At 42.3% G+C, this 15,204-nt stretch overlaps 1 protein-coding gene across 1 annotated transcript in view; it reads left to right on the forward strand.

Moving 5' to 3' along the window:
• LOC145415347 (fat-like cadherin-related tumor suppressor homolog) overlaps positions 1 to 15,204 on the forward strand; it is a 394,573-nt gene that overhangs the window by 173,103 nt on the left and 206,266 nt on the right. Inside the window, exons 6-8 of the mRNA XM_080284623.1 lie at positions 309 to 464; positions 1,955 to 2,165; positions 3,835 to 3,974. Of these exons, the coding sequence (XP_080140749.1) occupies positions 309 to 464; positions 1,955 to 2,165; positions 3,835 to 3,974 (507 nt within the window). The remainder of the gene's footprint in view (positions 1 to 308; positions 465 to 1,954; positions 2,166 to 3,834; positions 3,975 to 15,204) is intronic.

Below are 15,204 nucleotides of genomic sequence, written 5' to 3' on the forward strand. Positions count from 1 at the left end.
CCGAGTTCGAATCTTTGGTCGGTCAGACTCTTCGACAAAGCTTGTTTTCCTTGCAACTGAATTTACCCGATTTCGTTTCTTGTTCCTGTCAGACTCTGAAGGACAAACTGTCTCACCCTTATCCTCGTCACCCAGCAGTACAGCTGGGGATGATATCGACTTATACGGTAAGAGGGAAACTTATCGAAAATTTCTTATCAACCTCAATGATCCTTCTGCTGTCGATAGGCATGGCTTTAAAGATTTCTCTCAGTGTATGCATACATAGGAAGATGAACCTCAGCCTCTGCCTCTGTGTCTTTATGCAGGTGTTCGCCCGTGATGCTGATGTGGGCATGAACGGCGAGCTGACTTACAGCATCAAGACTGGCGATGGAAGGAAAAACCGCTTCAAAATCCACCCCAAGACTGGACAGATTTATACCACTGAGCCGCTGACATCTGGCAAGACCTTCGATCTCATGGTGGGTACATGTTTACTTTTCCTCAAGTAATTTTTAAGGTCAGCCTCTCAACAGACAAGAAGCTGGCGAAGTTAGTGTGTGTGTTATTGGTGTATGACTTAGGTAATCATCTGATTGGGAACTGACGTAGATATTATGGAATTAGCCTCTTACACACACACACACACACACACACACACACACACACACACACACACACACACACACACACACACACACACACAACGATCTTTACTGACTGAAGTTTTGGAAAATATCGTATCCTATCTTCAGAGTCACATGTAAAAAGCGGAAAATATTCACAGTCAAATTTTTAATTGGTTGAGCACATACGTGGGTGATGTTATTTGGCGTATCACCTATACTGTTGGTAACAATGTGTGACAGGTTCTGCGAACACCATGACAGACCCCTGGCTGCCTTTGACGCTGGCTTAATGACCTTAATTTGCTTCTCATTTACCATCAAAGTCGAATGTCACAAACTGTCCATTATACACCGCTCATTAAATATAACTTTATAGTCCGATAAATGAGCACATTCGGGGCAAATTTCCTAATTATTGCTGGCAAAGATCAATCCCCACCACCTTGCCTCACAAAAAACATTGATCAGACACACAGAATGTCAGCGTGTGATTCGGTTTCGTGATAGGACTATTAGTTCCAGTCAGGGCCAGAACATACTGTGAGATGGAAAGTTGCATGTGTTAAGGATTCCTTGATGTGTCGTAAAAACTGGCGGCGCCCAGCTGTGAGTTAACCATTTTTTTTTTGACGATTATGAATGTAACACCTGTAGTTGTTATATGTGATCAGCCTGCATTCCACATGAATATGTGCAGCAACGGTACGGAAGTTAGACATCTTTTATCATCATCACGTGCATCACGTATTATCATACAACAATGGGATTTGTCCACCCATTCATGCCGTTAGTTTTAATAACACGACCGTCAACGAATCGTAGTGTGATAGAGGTATCTGCCTATGAACTGTGGCAACATCTACGCAGGACTATGTCTCAATACTGATTTGCAGCTGCCAGAACGATTAAGTGAGCATTTTACAGTCTTTTGCCCATCAAGCAGTGTGTCCAGGCATCTCGAAATGATCGGATCTTGAATTGGCTCTCTTGTATTTTGTTTTTTCTCTTGGAGGGAACGATTATTGCGGGCTCGTAGCCTTTGGTTCCTTCTTCCAAGCATTAAAAAAAAGGGCAAAATTATTGCTCAGTACCATACTGAACTAACAAACCTGTATGATGCCTGTTTAATAAATATTTGTTGAAGCACTAATCTTTCATTTAATTCAAGACTTTTCAAATTCAGTTAAAGAATCTATCTGTCTATATCCATCTATCTATCTATCTATCTATATAATTTTGAACCCGATTGCCATTATAATGTTATTTCCCTGAACAGAAAAAAAAAAATATAACGGAATAACAAAAATTCATCCGCTGATGAAGTACATTTTCTTTCCCGTCAGGTGAGAGCAAGGGATCGGGGTCGTCCGCAGATGACCGGTACGACCCGTGTGTTGGTGCGGGCAGTGCAGGTTCCCCAGGCCTCCCCCAGCCCCCCCACCATCACACCACCACCACCAGCACACCTCACCGACACAGACCAACCAGGCCATGTGGTCACCTTCGTCTCTGCCCATGACCCTGATAACGACACACTCTGGTACTACCTCACAGGTTAGTTCAGTGTTTTTCGAAGTGGATCACCCTGGGAAAACTCTTCCCTAAAATGAGGCACCAGTTTATTAGGCCGATCACTCTTTCTATGAATACTATTGATATATCCAAAAAAGTCGCAACAGGCGTGGCGCAACTTGCCCTCTGCCGTTCGAGTTTTGTGAAATAAGTCATTTCCTCGCTGTCTGAGGTTCCATGCAGCAAAGTATTTTAGAACCGCCACCTCTTAGGGATAAGACGGCATCAGGACTACTAAACAACTTAAAGTAAAATGAATATCCTCCCCACATTTCGCACACTGACAACAGTCGACTTGCAAGCGGGCTTATATTAATCAATTGAATCAGTACCTTATCATCTGTTCGGTTAACATTTCATATGTCCCATCGCCATGCTGGGCCGGATCACCCGTGGGTCACCCCGTCAGTTCGATCACACCTGATCCTAACCTGTATTCGCTCAGGCTTGCGTGACGAGTCACTCTAACTGAAAAGCATTGGCCAGAGCTGATCATCAGGATTTTCATTGTCGTCATCAACATATATTTACAGCTCAGTACACCTCACATATTCGTTCACTGTGACCAATTGTTTTCTATACCTTTTCCATTTAATGTGCGGATCATGTGGCCTGTGCTCTGTAGCCTTGAATTTTAAAGGATTGAATAAATAGATATATGTAGGCTATGGGTGGGTCCCGTGGTGATAATTCTCTAACTTTAATGCCTCCCGTTCCTAATCCTAGATGCTGTGAGTAGCATCCATGTGTTAGTGAAAAGCATGATGATGAAAAATTAAAAAAGATCCATATTCTAACTAAACGCATGTCCATAAAGATATTTGCTTCTCTGGGTTAAAACTTGAAAGAGAGAGAGAGAGAGAGAGAGAGAGAGAGAGAGAGAGAGAGAGAGAGAGAGAGAGAGAGAAACCATACTGACCCACTCTAAACTTTGGGCAAAATCCTGTGGGTAGACACCTGTGAGCCGGTGAGTCTCAGTGTCTTAGGTACTGCCTCACTCGCTCCCTGGCCTCTCGGTCTACCTCACCCAGGCCAGTTTCCTCGTTGGTTATGGAGGCTTCCTACCACCTTATGTTTTCCCATTTCCTATACTCCCTTCACTTTAACTTGGCCTCAGTTCGACATCCCTCCATCTTGACTGCTGAGATGTAGAGAGAAATGGATTAACCCTGGATCCTGGAACTAATCATGAAAAGCTTGTGCGGAAAGGATGTAGAACTATTTTTTTTTTCCGTACCATTAAGCTAGGGGAGATAATCTGCAACAAGACGAAAATCACCATGTTGAGGTGAAAAAACTATGATTTGTTTCCATAGTAAGTATGTTACTGTTAGCGTCCAATATTATTTTAGGATCTATCCTCAAAAATATAGTGTTCCATTTTTTTTTTTTCTGGCGGCAGTTTGCTTTTTTCTTAAAAGTACTATTTGTTTCTTTGCGTGTGTTCTGGTTTGACTTCTTGCCTCTAACTTCATTGTTTTCCTTTATTTTCATTCGCACGTTCTTTTTTCAAATCTAGCGAGGTGTTAAGGAGTTAAATATGTGTTTCCATACAGAATGTGACTAAGCATCATTTTCTTTTTATTTCCATTCACACATTTTCCCCAACATCACTGAAATATTAAGGGGTTAATAATATGTTTCCGTACAGAGGGTGACGATGAGGGAAGGTTCAGTGTTGGTGTGGACTCCGGCGTTGTAACCCTGGCTCGCCGACTAAGCCCCCTGGACCAGACACAGTATTCCCTCACCATTACAGCCACCGACGGCATCCACACTGCAACCACTAAGGTCAGTACTAACACAGCACACCACACCACACCACACCACACCACACCACTCAACACAACACCTAATCTCAGTACGCAGCATTACACGACACCACGCCACATTACGCTACACCACACCACACTGTCCCTCTATACTACACTCAACACCAAACACACACTCAGCACCACACCACACCTTTCATCTTGGAACGCCACACCACACCACGCGCTACCTCTGTGCACACCACACCGCCCTTCAGTATTACATCGCACCTTCCTCTTTCCCCACCACACCACACCACATCGCACCCTCCCTCTCCGCGCCACGGTCATTACCTCCACATTCTTTCCATTGTCTGAAGTGTTGTCTTGTGTTTATGTTCTAGGGATACAAAATAATTTCTGCATAAAACACCATCTTTATTTTAAGACAACATAGTGGACTAGACGTGACTATTAATATTCTCATGGCCAGGAGAACTCCAGTATTCTGTTTCAGCTAAGTCCCTGGTAATGAAGAGGCGAATGAAGACTGCATCAAAGGCATAGTTCGAACACTAATACTAAGCTGCATAAAGTCGTCTGGGGATAGTAAAAATATAAGAATTAAAACGTGTCATACCAAACTGAGCATATGCACACACAAAACACCAACGCTTTCAACTGAGGCCAAACAGTTCTTGATCCCTTCTCTTCCCTAATCCCTCTCATTTTCCCTCCATCTCCACGATACCACTAATACACGCTTTCTCTCGCACATTCACTTACATCCATTACTGCACACACACACACACACACACACACACACACACACACACACACACACACACACACACACACACACACACACACACACACACACACACACACACACACACACACACACACACACACACACACACACACACACACACACACACACACACACACACACACACACACACACACACACATACTTTTGGGAAGCCAGTGGTACATGGGTTAGCGTGTTCAGCTTGCAGTTGGAAAAGTCAGTCAGATTTTGAGTGTAGTCTGTTTCTGGGATAATTTTTCTCCCCCCTCCCATGCCCTGTGTGTGTGTGTGTGTGTGTGTGTGTGTGTGTGTGTGTGTGTGTGTATGTGTGTGTATGTGTGTGTGTTTGTGTGTGTGCACGCGCGTGCTTCTAAGAATTATATATGGATAAGTATTTAGGTTTTGCAAATATGAATCCAGGGCTTTAGTTCCTTTACATAGCAATTTATATTTACGTTCAAAATAATGTGAAACTGATGCCTGTTTTCTGTGCAGCTAATCCCGGACTGACACATGGAAAGGTTTATGCGTTCTGTCAAACATTCCGTACAAATAGTTACATCAGGATATGGAATTAACTCTATTTGTGGAAAATGGTGCAGGTTCCGTGTCTTTGCCATAAACATCTGCGTGAGAAATTAGACATTATAGAGTTGTCATTATGTAGAGCTGTTTTCAAGATCTCTGGCATGAAGATTTCCGTTCTGTAATCTATTTTTACACTACGCACAGAATTTGATTCTCCCAGGATGATCATTCTTCTGTTATTTTCTTATTGTTTTACTCTAACGTTACTTAACTTATCCAAACCTATCATAACCCAATCTAACCCAACTGACTAACTAACTAAACGAACTTGATACTGAGAAAACAAACTTAACCTAACCCGACTTTCCTGGACACGAAAATGGGCAAAAATGATACACAGAATGGAAATCAGCTTCAAGGTTTGTTTGGTGGGAGAGCAGTGGTGAGACAAGCCTCTTAAAAAAAAAAAAAAAAGTCTATATTTATTTCTGCATACCTCGGGACAAGTTTGTAAAATCTAGCAGTACATCCCGTATTGAAATCATGAATGTTGTACGTCACTCAGACAGTTTAAACAGTCTCGTAAACTGAATGTAATAGTGTGGGGGATAGCAGGAGTAAAATGTTAAAGGCTTTATTGCAGAGAAGTGGTTAAGCCGTTCATTAAAATACTTTTTCTTGATTTTCTTGCCTCTACCAGTCGATGATACTCAGTTTTGGAGAGGTTCCTCAGAATGACGGAAGTAATGAATGCTGTATCTGATCTCTCAGGTTCGAAGTGACTTTCCTAACCTGAATAAAATCACTTGGTAGCAGCAAATATTTAATGATAGACTACTTCAAGAAACTTTGTATGTGTGGTTTGCAGCAAGCTAAGGAACACCCCTAACATCTGTTATCTCAGTTGATGGTTACGTGTCAGAAAACTCAGTTGATGGTCAAGTGTCAGAAAACTCAGTTGATGACCTAGTTTCAAAATACTCAACTGATGTTCAGATGTTTGACTGTCGAGTTGGTCTGACTTATAACCATGGAGTCTCATTACTATCCTGACTAAAGCTCATTGAATATTTTGCAACCACGACGTGCTATTCAAGTGAAAGACTGGCCCTGTTTCATCAGGTAAAAACAAACCAACTATAGTCCCCCACCCTGAGACTGTCTTGAGTTATATCATTACATTTCTCATTGTAAAGGTTTGGGGGTGGGTGACGGGGGAGGGGGAGGAAGGTTTAGAAAAGATGAGTACCGCTACTATTGTTCCAGGAGGCGATAATGACGCCATAAATTGTTCCTCGTCACACCCCGTAGCCCTGCAGACCTGACGTGTAAATCATTCCCATTTCACTCATGAAAACATTGATTGGCCATAAATTAAGAGGAAAGGGAAGCCACGATTTACGGCCTGTGTTCCATAATATTTGCTTTCACATTAAGCCTTTTGTTGTTCATGATACTTAATTCTTTCAGTACGGTGAAGTTCTGTTGTGTTCTTGTTACTACCAGACAATTATATTGAACTCTGGGGAGGCGTTTGCTGATAAAAGAATTAGATTTAAACTCCAGTGACCCTTTTTGCAATAAGAATCATTCATGAACTGAATAAAAATCATTGTGACAGCAAGACCTAAATAATAGTACGCCATCGGCTTGAAATGGTTAACGCATTACAAGATGAATTTCTTGCACTTGGGTACGTAGCGTATGGCCATTCGCCAAACGGCAAATAGTCCAGAAGCTCATACGTCAGAACTTTAGGATCCGCCCCCATAATTAACCTTTCAAATGCTAAATACCTTCCTCTGCTGAAGACGCTTTGAATTAAAGAATTCAGCAAGATGGGTTATAAGTGACGAGAACTGGACCTGTGTTCTTATTAATCTTACATTGGCCTTAAAGAGCTGGGGGTCTCTTAATTAGTCTTCTATTGACATTAATGAACTGGGGAGTTGTTATTATGATTTTTCTCTTGGCGTTAAATCGCTAGAGCCTGTATTTATTACCCTTCTAGTGGCCTTGAAGAGCTGGGGCCTGTATTTATTAATCTTCTGTTGACCTTAAGGAGCTGGGGCCTGTATTTATTAATCTTCTGTTGGCATTAAAGAGCTGGGGTCTGTATTTATTAATCTTCTGTTGGCATTAAAGAGCTGGGGTCTGTATTTATTAATCTTCTGTTGGCATTAAAGAGCTGGGGCCTGTATTTATTAATCTTCTATTGGCCTTAAAGAGCTGGGGCCTGTATTTATTAATCTTCTGTTGGCATTAAAGAGCTGGGGTCTGTATTTATTAATCGTCAGTTGGCATTAAAGAGCTGGGGTCTGTATTTATTAGTCTTTTATTGGCATTAAATAGCTAAGGTCTGTCTTTGTTTGTTTGTTTGTTTTTTTGGCATTTACTAGCTGTGGTCTCGCTTTATTAATTTCTTTTGAAATTAAAGAGCTCGGCCTGTCTTTATTAATTATTTATTTGCATTAACTTAAATATGAAGATGTATTCTTTAATGTGTAGTATTCATGTTATTTCCAGATGCATGTATTTACCTAATTGTATTACCTGATAGTATTATACAGGATTTGAGCTAAGATCGTGTTGTCCCGCCTCTTTTCTAAGAATATTTATCATCCAGTCACATCATGGGAGAGTTTTTGATCTGCACAGCAAAAATACAACCTGAATAAATTCCTTTTCTGTTCTGGGACCTTATAAAGCTGAATAAAAGCTTCTAGAGGTAGTAAGAACATCTTGTTAAACATGTTACTTGATAAAAGAGGTTAATTTCCCATGCATCAGCTTTTTAGTAATTACGTCAACATGGCATTCCGTCTCAATCGACTGAGTGGCTGAATAAAATATAACGCTTTGCTGCCACAGTGGAGGCCATGAGCGGGTAATTTGACTTTGAGACGTACGAGTATGTCGCTTTGCTGGGAACTAAAGATTTTGCTCCACTCCCTTACAACTCTAGGACGTCATTTATATTTGTTGTTGCTACACCTAGACCAATTTTCAACTCATATGTATGAAGCATTAACATAGTACAGTCCATATCGTCAACATTGGAGAGGAGCATCCCGAAATTCAGCCATCATCTAACAACACCTAGGACTGGAAACTTTCCGTTTCTGTTTGTCCCGGCAGAACTTATCACGATGGGATGTTCTTTCACTCAATTAGTCCAGTATTGTTTAATTGTTTTATTCTTGGTACATCCAGACGATTTTATTCATATTTCGGGAGACGTCCTTTAGGGAAGGAGTAAATGAAAGGCCTGTATTCACTTGAGAGTGGATTGTCAGTTGCTACTGTCGATAGTTCTCTCATCGGTGTATCCACATGAGAACAAACTTCTGCGAGTTGCAGCTTTCCAGGGTCTTCCTGACAGCACCTGTCGGAGAGGGCTGTCAGTGGACTAGACACACTACAGTGACTCTCAGTCAGTCGGCAGCAGTGGGTGCAGGACGTGACAATATCTATCTATCTATCTATAGCCCGACGCCCTAATCCCGCAAAGGGTGGCCGCAGACAAAACGCGTCCAAGTCGCTCTGTCACCCACCATTTGACTACCCTCCCCCCAACTCACCCCCCCTCCTTCATATACCTCTCAACTCCATCCCTCCACCTCATCCTTGGTCTAGTCCTCCCTCTCCCTCCCTCCACCTCACCTACATACACCCTCTTAGTTAGTCTTTCATTCTCCATTCTCTTCACATGTCCAAACCACCTCAGTGTATTTCTCCTAATCTTCTCAACTACATCCACATCCACCCCACAACGTTCCTTCACTTCTTCATTCGTCAGCCTGTCCCTCCATGTCACTCCACATGCACCTCTCAAGTAACTCATTTCCACTGCTCTCACTCTAGACTTGTTCCCCTCTTGCAAGGTCCACGCCTCGCTTCCATACGTCAGGGTAGGGATCACAATACTGTCATGCAGTGACTTCTTAACTTCCATACTCACCTCCCTATTTCTCATCACTGCTTTCAGTGAACCAACAACCTTCCTTCCCTGTTGTACCCTTTCATGCACTTCATCCCCCAAAGTTCCATCCTTACTCATCACACTACCCAAGTACTTGAATGCACTCACATTCTCCATATCCTCACCATCCAACCTCACTGCACACTCTGTGACTTCATTCCTCTCAAACACCATAACTTTACTTTTGTTTACATTAACTTTCAGATTCCTCCTCCTACACACTGTCCTAAATTCATTCACCAAACCTTGCAACTCCCATTCATCTTCACTCAACAATACTGTATCATCAGCAAACAGCAACACCGGAATCTTCCGAATCTCACCCTCATTCATAAGAGCCACCCCCACATCCACTGCCCTACCTTGCACCTCCTTTACAACCCCATCCATTTATATATTAAACAGCCATGGAGACATCACACAACCCTGTTTCAGCCCCACTTTGAGATTAAAGAACTCACTCAGCTCACCATCCACTCGCACCGTAGCCCTAGCTCCCTCGTACATACTCTACACAGCATTCAACAAGTTCCCCTCCACTCCATATATTCTTAATACCTTCCACATACCTTGCCTATCTATTTTGTCATAAGCTTTCTCCAAGTCCATGAAGGCAGCATACACTTCCCTTCCCTTCTCTAGATACTTCTCCACTAAACGTCTTAGAACAAATATCTGATCTACACACCCTTTTCCCTTCCTAAATCCCCCTTGTTCTTCTCCAACTAGCTCCTCTGTCATACGCCTAACCCTATCAATGAGTATTCTACCATATATTTTACCGGTCACACTAAGAAGGCAAATACCCCTATGGTTACCACATACTTCTCTCTCCCCTTTTCCTTTGTATAAAGGAACAGTTATACCTGATTTCCAGTCCTCTGGAACCCTTCCCTCTTCCCAAGCCAATCTACACAACTTCCATATCCACTCCACAACAATCTCACCCCCATACCTAAGCATTTCACCACACACTCCATCAATTCCTGGGGCCTTTCCCAACTTAATCTTCTTCATTGCTTCCACTACTTCCGCCCTACTGATCCCTTCCTCCCTCCTCTCATCTCTTCTTCTCTCAGCCATTCCCCAACCACTTATACTCGCACTGCTCTCACTCTCAACATTCAACAAATCCTCAAAGTGCTCCTTCCATCTCCTCAGTTTCTCTCTCTTCTCCACCAACAATCTATTATTCCTATCTTTCACTCCCCTACTATTTCCCCTTTCACACTGCCTTACTTTCTTTACTTCCTTCCAAAACAGTTTCTTACTCTCCCTCCATTTCACACTCAGATTCCTCCCAAACTCTTCATCCACTTTCTTCTTACTCTCCTTCACCAGTCTCTTCACCTCCCTTCTCCTGCTCACATATACCTCTCTCTTCTCTCTCTCATCTTCTCCCCTACCTCTACTTACTAACCATTAACTATATGCCTTCTTCTTTTGTTCCACAGCTCGTTTCACCTCATCATTCCACCATGCTGTCCCTAGCACACCCTTGCATCTCCTCCTCACTCCACAAACCGCCTCACACGCTGCGCCTATCTCTTCCATGAATATCTTACATATGTCTTCCACCCCTTCCATCTGCTCTAGCTCATACCTTCCCAATCTTTCTTCCACTATGCTTTTATACTCTGTCATTTTCTCACTATCTTGCAATTTCTCCACTCTTCTCACAGGAGCTGCTTCCTCCTGTCTTCCCCTTCATCTCCTCAACCACTTTCTTTGCAGCTCTACCTTGGCCATCACTAAGTGATGGTCTGAGACTCCATTCCCCCACCTCTCCTCACTCTTGCATCCAACACTTGTCTTCTCATTCGCTCATCCACACACACGTAGTCTATCATTGCCTTTCGTTCAACAAGTTCACCATCCATCCTCCTCATTACTCTCCATGTATACTGGCGGATCATCTTATGATGAAAGTAGGTGTTGGCTATTGCCAACCCCTTACCAGCACAGATGTCCACCAAAGCACTTCCATTTCCATCTACATCAGCTGGCACACCCCACTGACCAACCACTCCATCCATATGTACATTCCCAACTTTGCCATTCATGTCTCCAATCAACAGCACTCTCTCGCTCCTCTCAAACTTGTCCATACATGCTTCTACTCACGCCCAAATTTCATCTTTCACTCTAGCCACTCGATCCTCTGTCAGGGCATACACACATACAATCGCCCACACTTGTATACCTACTTTCATCCTCACCCATACAATCCTTGCACCCACTGTTCCATACTCTCTTATATTCTCCTTCCACTTCTTGCTTATCCTCAGACATACTCCCTCTCTTGCCCTCTCATTCTCATTGACTCCCACACATACCTAAACCATATTCCCATTCTCTCACCCTTTCACCTCCATTTAGTTTCAGTCAGTCCACATATATCCACTTTTGCATCCTCAAGCACCTGAACAATCTCTCTCTCTCTTTCACTTCATCATTCACTCCTCTCACATTCCATGTTCCCACCCTAAGAATGTCCTTTGTCCGTTCCTTAGTCGTCAACTTATGGTCTGTCCGGGTCCGAGGCGCTTTATTCCCTTTTTTAGTTTGTTTTTTTACGGGGTGGGGCTCTAACCCACCACCAACCGTTTTAGTCGCCTCGTACGACAAGCAGGGATACTGGGGGAGTATTCTTGAAACCCCCCTACCCCTAGGGGTAGGGAGGGCTGTCAGTGGACTAGACACACTACAGTGACTCTGTCAGTCGGCAGCAGTGGGTGCAGGACGTGACAACATGCCTTCAATTAAAAACTTCAAGGCCTCCCTACTTTAACCCGCCCAATCCCGACCACTTTTCCACCACTGACTCCCCCCAATCCCGACCATTTAAGGAAAAATTTTTTTTTGGCTCAAACCTTCGCTTTTGGTGGGAAACATCGAAAATTCATAGAGAAATCGCTCACCTGAGGTTTTAAATACTCATTACTGGTAGGAGTACCTCCTTACCTTACTGGGTTTTCTATCAGGCTGGCACCAAAGAAAACGAGTTGTATGGGAGGATAACTATTTCACACCACTCATAAACGGTATTTATTTATTTACTTGGTACGAATTTATATGTAGTACAAGAGTATATTGGTTTTCAAGCAGTAATATAGGCATTATAAGCATTGTTTCACTCACTAATACCTGACCTTTTTTTACCACATTACCTGATCATCATTTCTAACTGTTTCTTCCTCTAATGCTAGGTAAAGTTTGTCCTCCACATTGTCATTGATTGGGGAAACACTCTGGCCCTGAATTTCGTACCGTGGCATGACATGGCTATACTGGCCAGGTCACTGATAACAGGTGAATTGCTGAGACAATGGCATGCAGGGGGGGGGAGGAGGTCATGCTGTGTAAGGCATTGTCCCTGCCTGGCATCTTGTTGAGGAAGGTGTCACGTGTATACATACCAAAAATGACTTGCGAAAATTGAAAATTGTGCAAATTAGGGACCTTGCAATTTTTTCGCGTTTATGTAAGTCGACGGGATTGGCAGTGACAAAACGTGTGGACGTTAAAGAACGTCGACGGGACGCCGCGGGTTAATATTATTAAATAAAAAAGGAGTTATAGCCTGTATTTACGTGTGGGAAAAACATGGTTGCTGTTTTGTTGCTTAATCCTGGTCCGCCTGGCCTTGCTGACCCGTCGACCACTGGAAAGTAAGAATGAACTGGTATATAGAATGTAATGAACGAAATATTGTTATCCTTAGTAGTGTTCAGAATCTATGGATTTACATATATTTATTTTCGCCAGCTCATGCTACCCAATTTGTTGGTTGCATTTTCTTGCTTGGTTTCTTTCTTTTGGTGTTTTATACTTGATTGCAGCAGGCACTTCTGCCCATCAGATTTAACCAATTCTGACCAAAAATGGGCACAATGACCAGCCCATGACCTAGTTGTCTGCATGGTTTTGGTTGCTAGGCAACGACCAAAAAAAAAAAGAAGCGTTTTTTCGTACTTTTCACCTTTTGTGCTGTAGAACCATTATTAGTGGGCGTAGAAAACTGACTTTTTAATTCGTAATCATAAGGTCATGCCCTATCGGAAGTGTGCCATCCATTTTCCTCTCTCTCTAGTTTTCGAGTGGCAACCCAGCGAAGACTGGCCTCAGCCACCCTAACAACCAGTACCGGTTTTCAAAAATGCCCCCCTAGTTTCCCAGCGGCTTGATGGAATGGAATGAAACGTTGCATGCTTATAGACACTGACTATTGCCTATTTAATCTGATCTGAGAAGAGAGGAGCCTACAGCTTTTGAAAGCTAGCAGCTGATTGGCTGTCCGCGTGCATTCATTATTATTGACACATTTGAAATTATTTTTATTACATGATTTTCAGTAACCCTTTGATGATATGATTGTCCAGATGGAATATTATATATCGTTACTTCCACACATTACTATAAAAACGCGGCCTTACTAAGTTTATCAGATAGCCTAGATACGTGTGAAATTTTGAATACTCGGGACAGAATAAAACACGTCGATGTAAAGTTTTACGAGCACCTTGATTTTTTTTCTCAAGTTCAGGCAAATTAAGGTAAATTATATCATTACTGCGATGATTTGTAAAATATAACCTAGTAAAAACGACAGAATTCCAGTAAAATATAACATACTCCCTGAATTTTGATGAATCATAGATGGGGGTGGGGGGTAGGCCGCTCGTGGGATGTCCCACTTGACTAAGCAAACGAATATTCAGATTTAGTTGAGAGTGTTTTGTTGTCGCATCAGATTGCAGTATGCTTTCTACTTTCGCATCATCAGTAAGTTTTCTGTTTTTTTAGTTTCGAATATCTGGTTACAACTTACAACAGGGCTGTGACAAGGTATGGGCTGCGGGATATTTGAAAGTGACGCTGACAAATAGCTCCTTCACCCGTGTTCACAAGTTATTTTTCATTGGAATTTCGATGTTTTACTACATTAGATTTTTCATAATGTCGCAGTAATGACATAATTAATCTTAACTTACATCGACGTGTTTCGTTTTCTCCCGAGAATTCAAAATATCACACGTTTCTAGGCCATTTGATAAAGTTAGTGTGAACCTGTTTTTTAATAAATATATGCAGATAATTATAAATGATATTTTATTTGGGCAGTCTCATCATCAAACGGTTATTGGAACCCATATAATAAAAACAATTTAAAATGCGCCGTTAATAATGAATGCACTTGGACAACCAATCAGCTGCCAGCTTTCAAAAGCTTAAGGCTCGTCTCGTCTCAGATCAGATGAAATAGGTTATGGCAGTACAACATTTTATTGTTCACCTGTGTGCTACATTGGGCAAGTCAGGGGTCAAATGCAAAAAACCGTGAGAATAGCTAAAATCACGACTATGCTCACGCGAAATGCAATTGCTGCGAAGATTAGTAAGCCAGGGCCACGATTCTTGGTTGGAATGTTGCACTGGAGTACTTCCATAGAAAAATGACATTTAGTGTCGAAACTCACTTGCAGTCGCTGGCAGCACCATCTAGAAGTTGAACTTCTGGTGGGAAATTCCACTAATTTCAAGTTCCCTAGTTCCACAGTGGGTGGATGGAATCGAATGAAACTTTGCATGCTTATAGACGTTAATGAGTACCGGTACTGCAAGTGTGCTTTTTACATGCATGACCTATGTCCTCCAGGTCAGGGGTCTTAGGTCATAAAGTGCAGAAAATATGAAAAGAGCTACGACTTTATTCGCGCTAAATGCTGAGGATCCGAAGGTTATTGACCCAGAACCATGATTCTTGGGTGGGATGTTGTCCTTCGGTACCGCCATGCAGGAGTTACTTTTCATACCGAAACTCACAACAGAGCTTGGTCTGCTTAGAGCTGGCCATCATCGCATACCGGCTTGTTAACTGTTTCAGTCATTAGCACATGTTAGATATCGATATAAATGTACCACACATTTTTCCTAAAACTGTCTAGG

The sequence above is a fragment of the Coenobita brevimanus genome, chromosome 102, assembly GCF_032717465.1.
Source record: "Coenobita brevimanus isolate Jiangsu-jjx chromosome 102, ASM3271746v2, whole genome shotgun sequence".
Lineage (NCBI taxonomy): Eukaryota > Metazoa > Arthropoda > Malacostraca > Decapoda > Coenobitidae > Coenobita > Coenobita brevimanus.